This window comes from Dama dama, chromosome 20 (assembly GCF_033118175.1).
Source record: "Dama dama isolate Ldn47 chromosome 20, ASM3311817v1, whole genome shotgun sequence".
Lineage (NCBI taxonomy): Eukaryota > Metazoa > Chordata > Mammalia > Artiodactyla > Cervidae > Dama > Dama dama.
The window spans coordinates 28,602,532-28,616,411 of record NC_083700.1 but is presented as its reverse complement, the minus strand read 5'-3'; the positions used below and the strand labels follow the sequence as shown (position 1 = coordinate 28,616,411).

Genomic DNA, 13,880 nt, shown 5'->3' with positions numbered 1-13,880 from the left:
TCCAGCCTTGGCCCCAAATAAACGAATGGGTGCCTGCACAGCTATAAAGATACAGATAACCGTGTATCTGTATGTTCTTAAAAGTACAGACAGATAGATATGCATTGGTAAGCAGATATATGGACTGAAATTGGAATTCTTCAGAGCACACGAGATGCTGTTAGAAGCCAAAGCTGCAGTTGTGGTTGAATGTGGCGTGTGTTCAGTGATAGGTAAATGACTTTAGTCCTGACTGTTGCACTTCCTGCCTTTGTTCTGGGACAGATATAGGAATGGAGAGCCAGAGGGCCAGAGGAGTGGTGGAATGGACTGGGCTGGTCCTAAGATTGGACCACCCCTAAGTGCTCCAGAGGTCAGTTTCTTCTTGGATGAATTCACAGGTGCTGGTGGCCTACTGTGAAGGCAATTCATCTGTCATGTCTACATCTTACTCTGAAGTTACATTAGGAAGCTGTTGGTGTTTACATCAGGGAAAAGCACTGAAATGGGCATTTGGAGGCTGTACTTCTCAGCACCTATGTGACTTTGGGCATGTCCAACCTTTCTGGGCCTCATTTTCTTTATTGAAAATCTAGGGGATTGAGTTAGAGGGTCTGAGATCCTTTCTATTCTGAGAACATCAAGTTTGGGAAGACCTTGGACATCTTCATTTTGGGGCACAAGTGTGCACACATTCTTAAAATGGACAGGGGATTTAGTTAGCAACTCTTTGGCAGGAAAAAGGATGAGTAACTAAATCAGCAACGTCAACCAAATAACCACAACACTAGTGATCATTATTTCGGTACTGATCATCGACTGAATATTAGGCCCAGTGCAAAACACGGAATCCAATATTTGTCTTCACTAAGAGTGTAACAAAATAACTTATTTTACTAAACTGTTGGCTTCCCAGGTGGCTCAGTGGTAAAGAATTCACCTGCAATGCAGGAGATTCAGGTTTGATCCCTGGGTTAGGAATATCCCCTGGAGAAGGAAATGGCAACCCACTCTAGTATTCTTGCCTGGAAAATCCCATGGACAGAGGAGCTTGGTGGGCTACAGTCTATGGGGTCGCAACTAAACAACAACAAACTCACCTTGGGTTAAAGCAAGTTGTCCATCTTTGAATGTGTAGCCATTTCATCCCATGCTTGTCATTTTTTTCTTTTTACAGAATTGAAGTAAATTTACCCAGAGATATGAACAGATCTTAAGTGTATAATTCAATAAGTTGTAACAGCTGAATAAGTCCATATAACCTACCCACCCTGCTATTAAAATGTATATTTCTATCACTCTAGAAAGTTCTCATGTTTTCCCAGTCAATCCCTGCCCCCAGCCCCCTCCAAGGCAAGCCTTGCTTTGATTCAATTGCTATAGATTAGTTTTGCCTGTTTTAGAATTTAATGTAATTGGAATCATATTTTGTTTTGGACCTTTTTTCACTCAGCATCATAACTTTGAGATTTATCCATGTTTTGCTGTGTTTCAGCAATAGTGTTCTAGTGTATGCATATACCACAATTTGTTATCCATTCTTCTTCCTATGGATAGACATTTGAGCTGCATCATTTTGGGCTATTATGAAAATAAAACTATTAAGAACATTCTTGTACAAATCTTTTTGTGGACACATGTTTTCATTTATTTGGGGTAAAAACCTGGAAGTGGAATTACTGGGGCTATCCAGTTAAGTGTAAAGTCACATTTGTATGAAACTACCAGACCAGTTTTCAAGAGTGATTATACCATTTGTACTTCCACCAGCAATGAGAGAATAGTGGTTGCTTCTGGCTGTTATCTTAAATAACAACTTCTTAGTACATGATACTTGTAACTTTCTGAGTCAAAGAACTATTTGTTCATAGGTTCAGATCTTTATTGCCACCACTACTGTTTCTTTCTGTAGCCTATGCATTTAAATCATATTTATTTATTGTTGCTAGATTTGAGGTTATTGTTTAGCTGTGAGATCTCTAGCTTACCAATTCAGCTATTAACTTAGACTAGATTTTTTGAAATTGGTATCTTATGCATTAATTTCACCCAGCTTACCACCATATCTGACTGTTTTTTCCAACTTAAATCATACACACAAATTTCTGAGGCAGACCCCTTTGGACCCAGTGTGGCTTTTCATCGTCTTCTTGCTCTGTCGTTGCTTTGGAACAGAGTCGTCTTTGCCAGAGAAATAGCAAAGCTGTTTAAAACCCTGACAACTGGATCATGTTAAGTGAGGAGACAATTGCTCCAAATAATCACAGACTTTAAAAAGCAAGAGAAAGCAAGATAGTAAAAGACACACATTCTAGTAATCTTGGTATTTTGTAAAGTTTATTTTTATTTATTTACTTATTTGGCTGGGTCTTAGTTGCAGCACATGGATCTTCCATCTTTGCCGCGGCCTACATGATCTTTAGTTGTGGCATGTGAGATCTAGTTTCCTGACCAGGGATCGAACCGGGGCCTCCTGCATTGGGAGCATAGAGTCTTAGCCACTGGACCACCAGGGAAGTCTCAATCTCAGTATTTTTATACCTTTGATGCTCAATTTGTCACAGGAACTCATGTTTAAGAAGGAATTTTTGAGCTGTCTGGGCCATCGATACTTGAATCTGTTTTGCTTATTCAATGAGAAATATCAGAGAGTGCTTGATACTTATTAAATGGGTCTTAAAAACATTATAGAGGTTTAAAAAGATGTGTTTACCAACTACAGGCGGGCTTTGATTTGTACATAACCATGTAAGTTCCCTCCTGTGCAAGATCTTCACTCCTCAGAGCTCCTAGAGGGCAGAGACTACTGTTACTCCCCACTTCCGAGAGATGGACTTTGTAAGCCTTTATGGCCCAGTCGTGAATCAAGAAGGAGATGCAGAAGGTTTTCTCCTTGGGCTGTAGGTGAACTTGCACACGATTTTCTAACAGCAGATTGTCTATCACCGAGCCTCTCAGGAATTCCAACACAGTGGATGATAGTCACTGTTGTAGTAATAAATCACCCGCAAACAGGTCAAGTTATGTTTTCTCTGTTGGAAAAGGTAAATATATGGTATAGTTCGCCAAACTTAAAGGAAAATTGTCATAGTTTAAAAATTCCTCTATTTGAAGAGTTAAGCCTTCATTTCCCAGAAAGCCTATGTGTGTATCAGGCTTCATTTCCCAGGAAGCCCACACGTGTGGACTGTGGTTGAAAAAGGCGGGCCCTCCCGTCCCCCGGGCGTCTGTGGGCTTTGTGGCTCTAACACACAGCGTGCCGTGTGGCCGTCTGTCCTCACTGTTCTCTCCCGATCAGGATGACAACTGGGGCGAGACCACCACAGCCATCACCGGCACGTCGGAGCATAGCATCTCACAGGAGGACATCGCCCGCATCAGCAAGGACATGGAGGACAGCGTGGGGCTGGACTGCAGGCGCTACCTGGGGCTCACCGTGGCTGCGGTGCTCGGACTCCTGGTCTTCCTCACCCCCATCGCCTTCATCCTGCTGCCCCCCATCTTGTGGCGGGACGAGCTGGAGCCTTGCGGCACAATCTGCGAGGGACTCTTCATCTCCGTGGCGTTCAAGCTCCTCATTCTGCTCATCGGGACCTGGGCGCTGTTTTTCCGCAAGCAGAGAGCTGACATGCCGCGGATCTTCGTGTTCCGTGCCCTCCTGTTGGTCCTCATCTTTCTCTTCGTGGTCTCCTATTGGCTTTTTTACGGGGTCCGCATTTTGGACTCGCGGGACCGAAATTACCAGGGCATCGTGCAATATGCCGTCTCTCTCGTGGACGCGCTCCTCTTCATCCACTACCTGGCCGTCATCCTGCTCGAACTCAGGCAGCTGCAGCCCATGTTCACACTGCAGGTGGTCCGCTCGGCCGACGGCGAGTCCCGCTTCTACAGCCTGGGACACCTGAGGTGAGGGGGCTCTTCCAGGGGCAGAAAGGACCACTGCTATTTCGCTAGAAGACAGTTAGGTCTACAACAAGTGGGGGATGTAGCCAGGTGCCAAGAGCAAGACCAGGGTCTGACTTTTTTTTTTCAGGTTTTGGGAGGAGCTGTGTGTGTATGTGTGTATGTGGAGGGGGAAATTCATGTACATTGACTTTCCTGAATTCTGGATGGCATGTCACAGGGACTGGCTGTCTTCCAGGTTGGAGTTTTGTTGGGCCTGTTTCCAAAATTGTTCGCAGCTCTTAAGAATGATGGAGAAAGGAAGCTTTAGTGATGGCTACTGACCCTGCCCCCAAAATCAGCCTGTGAGTGATGGAGTGATCAACAGTTTTGTTCATAATGGTACATCTGGTTTACTGTGTTGTCCCAGTGGAATTATTAATCATTCCTTTCTCCCCTACTCTCAGAGGTTTCCTGATTTGGGCAATAAATTATATGGTCACCGTAGTGACCTTCCAGTAAAGAATCAGGTGTAGATTAGAGACTCTAAACTTGTAAGAGTTGGAAATGTATACATGAGAAAAAACTAGAAATACTTAAAGATGTCATATTTGAAATCTATACATGAAATCTAATTATTTGCTTATTAACTAAAAGAGTAATCATCATTATTTATTGTATTCAGTATTTTGTTCTGCTTTGTTTTTATTTACCTTGAGATAAGCACATCATATAGATTGTCTTCACAGAGCTTGTCTATATTTCAGATGAGGCAACAGGGCTTTAGGGATTTTAAGTAATTTATACAAAAGAACATGGCTAGCTTTGTTTAGAATCTACCAGATCCCATGAAGCCAGGCCTGAGTTAATGTCCTCATTATAGCATTTCTCACTTTGTGTCACTGGCCTATTTTTGTTTTCTTCCACAAACTGTGGGCTCCTGAGGACAGGTGCTGTATTTTATTCTTCTTTGCATCCCCAGTGCCTGACCTAGAGCATGGCACATGGTTGGCACCCAGATGGTTACAGGTGAGAGAACAATTTGAGATGTCTGACATTGTCTTCTCATAGGGCTCTCCTGCCTCCTCAGGCAATGTATGTCAATGTGTGTATCTGCTTGGCATGTGGTATGTGCTTTGCTGATGGTAGCTATCATTGCTGTGATACTGCAGAGCAGCCAAGACGGCAAGGGCACCTTAGTGGGGATCAGAACAATGGGCTTTGTCATATTTTTGGCTGGGGCTGGGGGAGGTCGCCTAACTCTGGTTTGGAGTCAGTTATACTGCCAAACCATCTCGGTGTTGGCACGGATCTGTCATTCCTCTGGCTCAGCTCATACCAACCAAGGGCTGGGTGGTTTAGCAGTCAAGGACTGTGCCACCTTGACCAATCCTTGGAGGGAATCGGTGTCTGATTCCCATGCTTGGCACTGCAGAGCCAGGTGTATTGAGTCCTTTGTGGGGGTGCCCGTGGGGCTCTGAAGGCAAGTAAGTCACCGCTGCTTATTCATCTCAAACAGGAATTTTCCCCCATATTTTACATTGGAGAATGACCAGCAGGCTTGTATTAAATGTCTGCTGTGTGCAGAGCTCCAGAGGCACAGGGTCGCAGCCTCAAGCTTTGTCCCAAAACTCCTTGGAGACAGACCAGTGGACAGTTGCTGACACAGGCCTTGGAATGGGTGGGAACCCAAGAGGATGAGGGCCCTTCAGAGAGTCACAGCAATAAAGCCCAACCCCACATCTGTCTCAGGAATGGACAGGCTTGGCCCAGATCAGGAGGGTGGAGAGAAATCCAGCTCTGGTTGCAGAGAGATAAGTGACATTTGGAACTCTGTAAGTGTTAGTAGCTAGGACACTGGCCCATAGCGAGCCTGCCACGGTTTTGAGTTTTGGCTCGGCCATAGCTGTGTGAATCCCACCTGCAGAGGTGGAAAAGGGAAGGGCGACTTCTCACTTTAAGTCGTCCATGCAGTGTGACTGACTCCCTCCAGGGGCTTCCATGCTTCAACACCGCTTGCTCTGCATGCTGGGCCAGGAGCGGGGAGGGGACACAAAACGGCCCCAGGATGCGTGCCGTGGTATGTTCAGACAGTTGTGGGTGATGCTGGTTCCTTACCATGTGGGTCACTGGCCAGAGGTGACCTGCACCCGGGAGGCAGGGCTGGGTGTTCTGTGTGGCCAAGGGCTTATCATAGACGCCTCAGGGTTGTCCTCACCATGACTGGCAGCTGCTTGGTCCATACTGGCTAATCTTGAAGCCTCTTTCCCCAGCTCCCCCGGGGACAGAAGGTGGCCTGGGACTGGCCCCGTATCTTCCTTCTGACTCCTTCTCAGGACCATTGGTTTTCCTCCTCCCCTGCTTTCATAAGGAGCCCCTTGTCCCTTGTGTGGAGACCCTGGTTGTGGGGCAGAAAGATGGCCAAGGAAGGAGAGGCGTCTTCACTCACAGAGCCCTCAGGTGGGCTCATGAGACAGTCAGGCTGTGAGATCTGGGACAGATTTGGCGTCCATCTCTCCCTGCTGGCCTGAGTGGGCCTGTCACCTGCCGAGCCTTGGGCTAAATCTGGTTCACACCCAGCAGTGGCTGGAAGAGTCACTGGGCCAGAAATAGAACTTCTGAGCTCTTTTGTAGTGTAGAAAAAGACAGGAGGGAAAGGGGAATTGGCATAGACAAAGAGCAGGTCCCGGGGAGCAGAATAGGAGCAGAATAGCGGGTCATCAAAATCAGGAATCAGGATGGTCCACCTTCTGTTATGTAAGTTCCTCCCCAAGTTCCACCTGTTGGGCTGAGGTGCAGAGTGATGGCAAATTCTTTTGTTGCTTTGTTTTCAAGTGATTTTGTGGAGTCAGCTGAGGTATTTTTGAAAACAGTCAGAAGAATACCTCCTCTTTAGTGTCTTAAAGAAAATCTGTGTCTCCTTCGCTGTCATAAAAGTTACTTTTAGGAGCCTTGCTTGTTGGCTGGAATGGCTTTTGGGGGCTTATTTGAAAACTTTCAGAAACGGAAAAGGTTCCTGTTGTGCAAAGTGAAATACTAAAGTAGATTAAGATACTTTAACCTTTGCGCAGTGCTGCAGGGGTTAACAGGGCTTTTCAGATGTCTCCCTTTCCCCTCCTTGCTGCCATTGGGGTGGGGGCAGGTGCTGTGGGGGTGTCACCCTTTTATAATTGAGGGCCCCAAGCCCTAGGTTAGGGCCATACTGGAGGCTCAAGGAACCAGCTTTTTCCTGTGCATCACACCCATCCCCATGTTCTCCACAGCGTCCTGGGGTTTCAGCACGTTGTAATTCTACACACATGCTTCACATGTTTTCCTGGCCACATTCTCACAGTGAGTTGCTAACTTTTCCAGGATTTCACCAAACACTTTTTTTTTTTTTTTTAAGAATTCGTAAAATATTTATTTGACTGTGCCAGGTCTTAATTGTGGCACGAGGAATCTTTGATCTTCATTGTGGCATGCAGGATCCTTAGTTGTGGCGGGCAGAATTTTTCTTAGTCATGGCATTCGAACTCTTAGTTTTGGCATGTGGGATCTGGTTCTCTGATCAGGGGTAGAATCTGGGCCCCCTGTATTGGGAGCATGAAGTCTTAGCCACTGGAAGTCCCCAGTTACGAGATTTTGATCTGACTATATATGGGGAGAAACCCAGGAGAAAAGAGACTTGAAATGACGTTTAATGATTTCTCAGTTTTGAAATCTTTAAAGGTAAATACTGTGACTATTAGAGCATAGCCGCTAGTACAATTGACTGACTGAATCCAAGTGGCAGAACAAAGCAACAGCAATGGAAACCTTACCAGTTAGCAGTGACATAGTCCTTGCCATGTGCTAGGCACCTTCTAAACTCTGAACATGTAAATCATTTAATCGTCACAGCAGTCCTGCAAGGCAGGCATGTCTTCCTCATTTTCAGATGAGGAAACTGAGGCTTGGAGGGGTTACGTAGGTGGTCTATGGCCATATAGTTTGTAATTGTGGGAGGTAGGGTTTGAGGCCAGGCTGGTTCCAGGATGATCTTAACCATTTCACCATGGTGCCCAGGAGCATATGTGTTCATGTTCACTGCTTTAAGAATGCATGAGTGAAATTTTTAAACATTTTTTGAGTGCTTACTGTGAGCCAAGCTGAGTGCTAGCTATTTTTATACACATTATTCTATCTCATTTAAATCATAGCTTCCGGGCTGGACAGGAGAGGATGAAGAGCACTGTCAGAGATGGCTGGCTCCCACTCTGCAGTCGTTCCTTAGCCCCATGGGTTCTTTCTTTCAAGCAGTCAGCAAACAAACCTCTGCCATATTACCACAGTAGTAAGTAGGTATGAGCCTTTGTCTGGTCAGACCTTTTTAACTTTCTGTTTGCCACATGTCCCAAAGAACACCTCTTTTATCTGTTACTGTTAAAACTACCCCAAAACTTACTAGTTTGGGCAACATTACTTTTTATTTCTCATAGTTCTGAGGGCAGGGCTCAGCTGGGCAGTTCTTTGGCTGGTCTGGCTGATGGTCCCTGTGTGATTGCAGTAAGGCGGTGAGTCAACTGGGATCGGGCTGCTCTCCTGTCCAGGTTATTCTGTGGTTCTCTTCTTCCCCCTCTGGGGAGTAGATTCTTCACTAGTGTACTACAGCGTCTCAGGGCTCCTAAGCAGAAGTTCTCAGGCCTGTGAAGGCTTAGGCCTGCAACTCAACCAGTACCTTGCGTTGCATTCGCTTCTTAGAGCAAGTCAAAGCCCCAGCCCAGATTTCAGAAGCCAGCACTGCACAAGTTAGGGACTTTTGGAAGGGTTGGTTCATTAGGGTCCATGGTGTGGCAGGCTCCCAAGACAACCTCAGGCTCTCATTTTCAGAGCCTGCATATACTTATAGTTCTAAAAAAATTTAATTATTGACTTCAATTCCTCCTAGAGTCCAGAAGTAACATATTTTATGTCAGAGAAAGAGCTGCTATACCGTCATCATGTGAACATCAATGGAGGGTGATAGCTGATAGTCATAAGCAAGGAGAAAGACACAGAAGCCACAAAAGCAGAGTTTACTCTCATCTTGGTCTTTTGGGAAGCTTGTCTATTCATAGTGACCCGTTGTGTGAGATATTCAGATTGCTGAAGCGCCATTGTACCTAATCCAGCCAGCCGGTTTTTTTTTTTAACTCAATGTCATTGAGACTAAGACTACCTTATAAATTGGCATTGACCGTGGACCTTTTAATCAAAGGTCTGGTTACTGCTCACAGAACTACTCATGCATGAGAAGAAATGATTCTTGGATTGATTTTCAAACAGTGGAAATTTATGATTGTGCATGGTTGCAACATTGTGTTAGAACTATTATAGAATGAATATGTTCCCTCCAAAATTCATAGCTATAAATGAGAAAACAAGGAACATGTATTTGAACAATGAAGAAAAGGTGATCTCTGTAGTATAATGGCAAAGAACGTTGTGGGATTATGTTTCTGTTCTAGAGTTTTGTGGAAGGTAGAACTTGCAAGCAATGAAATTGGAGTTTTTAGCCGAAGAGATTTCTAAGCAAACTATGGAAGGTACAGCTTGAGTCCTCCTTATTCTTTATTTTAAAATGAAGAAAAGAGAGGAATTGAAGAAGGAATTGTTAAGCAAAAGGAAACCAGAACTTGAAGATTTGAAAAATTCTCAGCTTATCCATATTGCAAAAAAATGAGGAAGCATGTACTAAAGAGAACACCAACAGGTGACTGACAGCCGTTTGATAAGGAGATTAGCATAGGTGTGAACCAGGGATGGAATCGGTCCTCTCATCAGAAGCGAGGAATAAAGATGGGATTACACCAGTAGAAACACTGTCAACTGAGACTAAAGGAAACAGAGAAAGTGTTGTAAAATGAGGGAATGCTGTGAACATGCATTATCCTTCAGGAAAAGAGAAGAATGATTCCAAAGGTGATTCAGGATCATCACTCCTGCCACAGGCTCAGGGGCAAGGCTGCTTCCTCACTGGGTTCAGAGGATGGTCCCCTGCCTTGGTTTCAGTGGGCCTGGTTCCATTGGCAGGGCCAGGCCGCAGAGCCTTAGGAGGGTGATGGGCCACCCCAGTGGGCCCCAGGGACAAAATATTAAGCTAAAGAGGATCATTCTCAAGTGTTAAGATCTGATGGAATTTACCTTGCTAGGTTTGGGACTTGCTTAGGACCTTTCACCCCTTCCTTCTTTCCAGTTTCGTCTTTTTGGAATGGGAGTGTCTCTCTTGTGCCTGATTCACCGTGAAATTTTGGAAACGCGTAACTTGTGTGGTTTCACAGTTCACAGCTGGGGAGGAATTTTGCCTCAAGTCCCATCCATATCTGATTAGATGAGATTTTGGGCTTTACACTTAGAGTTGATGCTGGAATAACATAAGAGTTTGGGAATTGTGGGGATGGAATGCATGTGCTTATGTGCTTTGCATGCAAGAAGGACATGAATTTGGAGGAACCAGAGATGGAATGTTATAGGCTGAATTGTGTACCCCCAAACCCATAGGTTGAGGGACTTTCTTGATGGCTCAGTGGTAAAGAATCCGCCTGCAATGCAGGAGATGCGGGTTCGATCCCTCAGTGGGAAAGATCCCCTGGAGGAGGAAATGGCAACCCACTCTAGTTTTCGTGCCTGAAAAATCCCCTGGGCAGAGGAGCCTGGCAGGCTACAGTCCCAAGGGTCTTAAAGAGTTGGACAGAACTGAGTAGCTGAACACACATACAAATCCATAGGTTGAAGCTCTAAACCCTAGTTTGGCTGTATTTGGAGTTAGGACCTCTAAAGAAGTAAACAAGATTAAGGGAGGTCATCGGTCTTGTAAATTAGTGTCCTTATAAGAAGCACCAGAGATCTTACGTGTGTGCTTTCTCTCCTGGTGCATGCGAGCTGGGGAAAGACCATATGAGAGCATAGTGAGAAGGCAGCCGTCTGCAAGCCAGGGAGAGTCTTCAGCAGAGACTGAATGGGCTAGACCTTGAACTTGACTTTGAGGCTCCAGATCTGTAGGAAAAGAAGTTTCTGTTGTTTAAGCCACCCAATCTGTGGTGGTTGAGCTAAGGGCAGGAACATTCCCCATACTGCTGACCTTTGATCCCAAAGCCCCTGGAGACCACAGATCAGTGAGCATAGCTTGACCCCGTGAAACAAAGCTCCTGTTGTCCTCCAGCTCATGCCTGCTTCCTCTCAGCTTGAGTAGGGGGCCTTGTTTCTCTCCATGGCACTTTGGCTTTCCAGTTAGAGGTGAGAAAGGGAGAGTCTCCTGGGGAGGTTAAGGTTATTTCAGGGTATATCTGTCTCCACTGGAAATCTTATGTCTGTGATTCTGAGTCAAATAATATCAAAACCAGTGATTATACTGCTGATGAGGCTTGGTTGTTGTGTTGGGCTGTGGACCCCTCCCTTCCATGTCTAAGACCAGCACCAGCTGTCTCGAGAGCCTGGCTCCATCACCTTTCAAGTTGGAAATGTTTTTAAATGACCACCAGAGGTCTTGGTTCATGTTTTTTATGATCATGGCTTCGCACGCAGTCTCATTTTTAGAAATATACCTTCTTGTGTAACTGCTCTTCAGGAAAGATAGTTGTAGTCCCCATCCCCACTCCCTAAGGAAACAAAGGATAAGAATGAGTAAGAGCTGAAGAGCAGAATGTCAGGTTTTGCTCAGTCTCTGCTCTGCTGTGGGAGAATTTGAAAGGTGGGCTCAGAGCTGCCGTTTGTGGTTTGGCCCCATGGTGCCTGTTAAAAGTGGCTTTAATGAGAGTGTAAGGTGCTGGACACTGGGCCTGTGTTTGCTCAGCTGCCTGCTGGCAGCAGCCACAGCTGGGAAGGCTGCCCTCGCACGGCATCTGCCCACAGGCCCTGCTCTGAGGCAGAGCGGACAGATCGGAGCTCGGGACGTGACCCTGGTTTCTACCGTCTCCCCAAGGGCCCTGGGCGGCTGGTGGTGGGTCCACACTGGAATGGTGTGTGGTCTGTTTTCCAGGGACTCGCCCCGCGGCCAGCCCAGCATTTTGCACGTCCCATCCACAGACCAATGGGTGTGATTTAGTGCAGTATGTGTGCTCTGCTAACCCTCGAGGGCAAGTGGACAGGACTCTCTTTCCCTGTCCTGCTCTGTATTGGCCTCAATTAATCTCTGTAAGTAGAGATCCAAAGGCTAGGCCTGTTGCCCTTGGCCTCCAGATCTTTCCATGTGGGCACCTGTGCTTCTTCTAAGGGCCAGAGGTACCCGAGTCAAGGGATGTGAGGCTGGATAAGAGTAGGCCAGCCGAGCATCCTGGGTGGGTCTGGAGCTGCTCTCAGTCCTGATCTAAATCTGCTTTTCAAGGCACCCAGAACAGGTGGCTGTCTTTGATGTTTATCTGGTGTGATTCAGCTCAGTGGTTTAAAGCTTAGAAGGCAGAATTCCCATCGCAGGAATGGCAGGTGCAGCCCAGGTTGGACCTTGTGAGAGGTGACAATGCGTTGGGGCTTGTGCCCTGGCCTGGAAGTGGGCTGCAGGCTCTCTGGGCAGATGTGGCCATAGCCAAGCCTGTCACTGGAGGGGAAGCACAGCTCGTGGGTCCCCCAGGTGCGGGGGTCTGCCAGCATCTTTCTGTTTGGGGACAGTCAGCCGTGACTGGGTCATCCCCTAGGTGGGGACTCGCTCATCAGCGATGTCAGCTAGCTCAGAACCTCCCGGTGATTGCCGTGTTCCAGCTTAGAGGGATGCCATGCGTCTGGTTGTTTAGTTCCTGCGACTAGGAGGACCGGGGTATTGTATGAAGCTCTCAGCCACTTCTGTGCTCATGGCTCCTCCCAGTGCTGACAGTGTGATCTCTGAGCTGGATGTCTGTGGCTTTGCTTGTTTTATTAGAGAGGATATTTCCCAGGTTACACTTTCTTAGCAGAAACTTAAAGGAGGATGTTACAGGAAGGGGTGACCCCTTCTAGGGCCCGAGAATGGGCTCTTGTCTAACACTCAGAAATGAATTGTCCAAGGAGACACAAGCTGGCAAAGCAAGAGGCTTTATTGGGGACGGGCACCCGAGTGGAGAGCAGAAGGGTGGGGGAGACCAGAGCTGCTCTGCCACGTGGCTCGCGGTCTCGGTTTTATGGTGATGGGATTAGTTTTCAGGTTTTCTTTGGCCAGTCATCCTGACTGAGGGTCCTTCCTGGTGGCTTATCTATTGCTCAGCCAAGATGGAGGCCAGCGAGAAGGATTCTGGGAGGTGGTTGACACGTGGTATCTCCTTTTGACCTTTCCTGAACTCTTCCAGTTGGTGGTGGCTTATTAGTTCTGTGTTCCTTACCACGATCTCCTGTCATACAATAACTCACACACATGGTTACTGAGGTCCTTGGCCAGGGTGGGCAGTTTCAGTTAGTGTGCTTCCCTTGACAGGGACAGGAAAGGGCCCGCAGTGCCCTGAGTGCCCTCCAGACCGCACGTTCATTTCACCTTCTTCCTCCCAGAAATAGCTATCCTGGCTTCTGCTTGCAGTTTGCCGTCTTTCAGTGGGATCCCCTGCAGGGCTTGTCTGCAGCTGGTGCTCAAAGCCTCATCCAGGGACACCTGCCAGTTTACGGATCTCGATTCAGAGAATGTGGTCACTGAAGCTGAGCTTCCAGCAGGCCTGGGTCACCGGGAAATCCATGTGGCCTAGGGAAGGGCCTCCTCGGACCTCACCAGCAGGACAGGGATGCTGACCACTGTCCCGTCTCAGGATTGGCCTCACTTCAAGATCTCAAGCAGCCATGTGTGTCCCCCCTGCTCTGTCATGACAAGGTCCCAGAAAATCCTGCCTTTCTCCCACATCTTCCTGCATCCTAACCCAGACCTGTCTGTGAGCACAAGTAGATTCCAGTTTTTGCTGCTCCCTCTTCTCAGGTTCCAAGGTGATCATTGCCTGTTATCTACGTGGGACTTGTGTAGGCTACTGGCCCCAGTGCTGCTGTAGGACAAAGATTCTAATTAAAGGGCAGGAGGGCCAGAAGGTATAAACACTTGTGTGTCCAGTTCTCAGCAGAGGAGGTGGCAGCAG

The 13,880-nt window shown here is 46.9% G+C and overlaps 1 protein-coding gene across 1 annotated transcript in view; it reads left to right on the top strand.

The window, feature by feature from the left end:
- Positions 1-13,880, top strand: part of VANGL1 (VANGL planar cell polarity protein 1) — a 58,655-nt gene that overhangs the window by 20,399 nt on the left and 24,376 nt on the right. Inside the window, exon 4 of the mRNA XM_061121075.1 lies at positions 3,278-3,885. Within this exon, the coding sequence (XP_060977058.1) occupies positions 3,278-3,885 (608 nt within the window). The remainder of the gene's footprint in view (positions 1-3,277; positions 3,886-13,880) is intronic.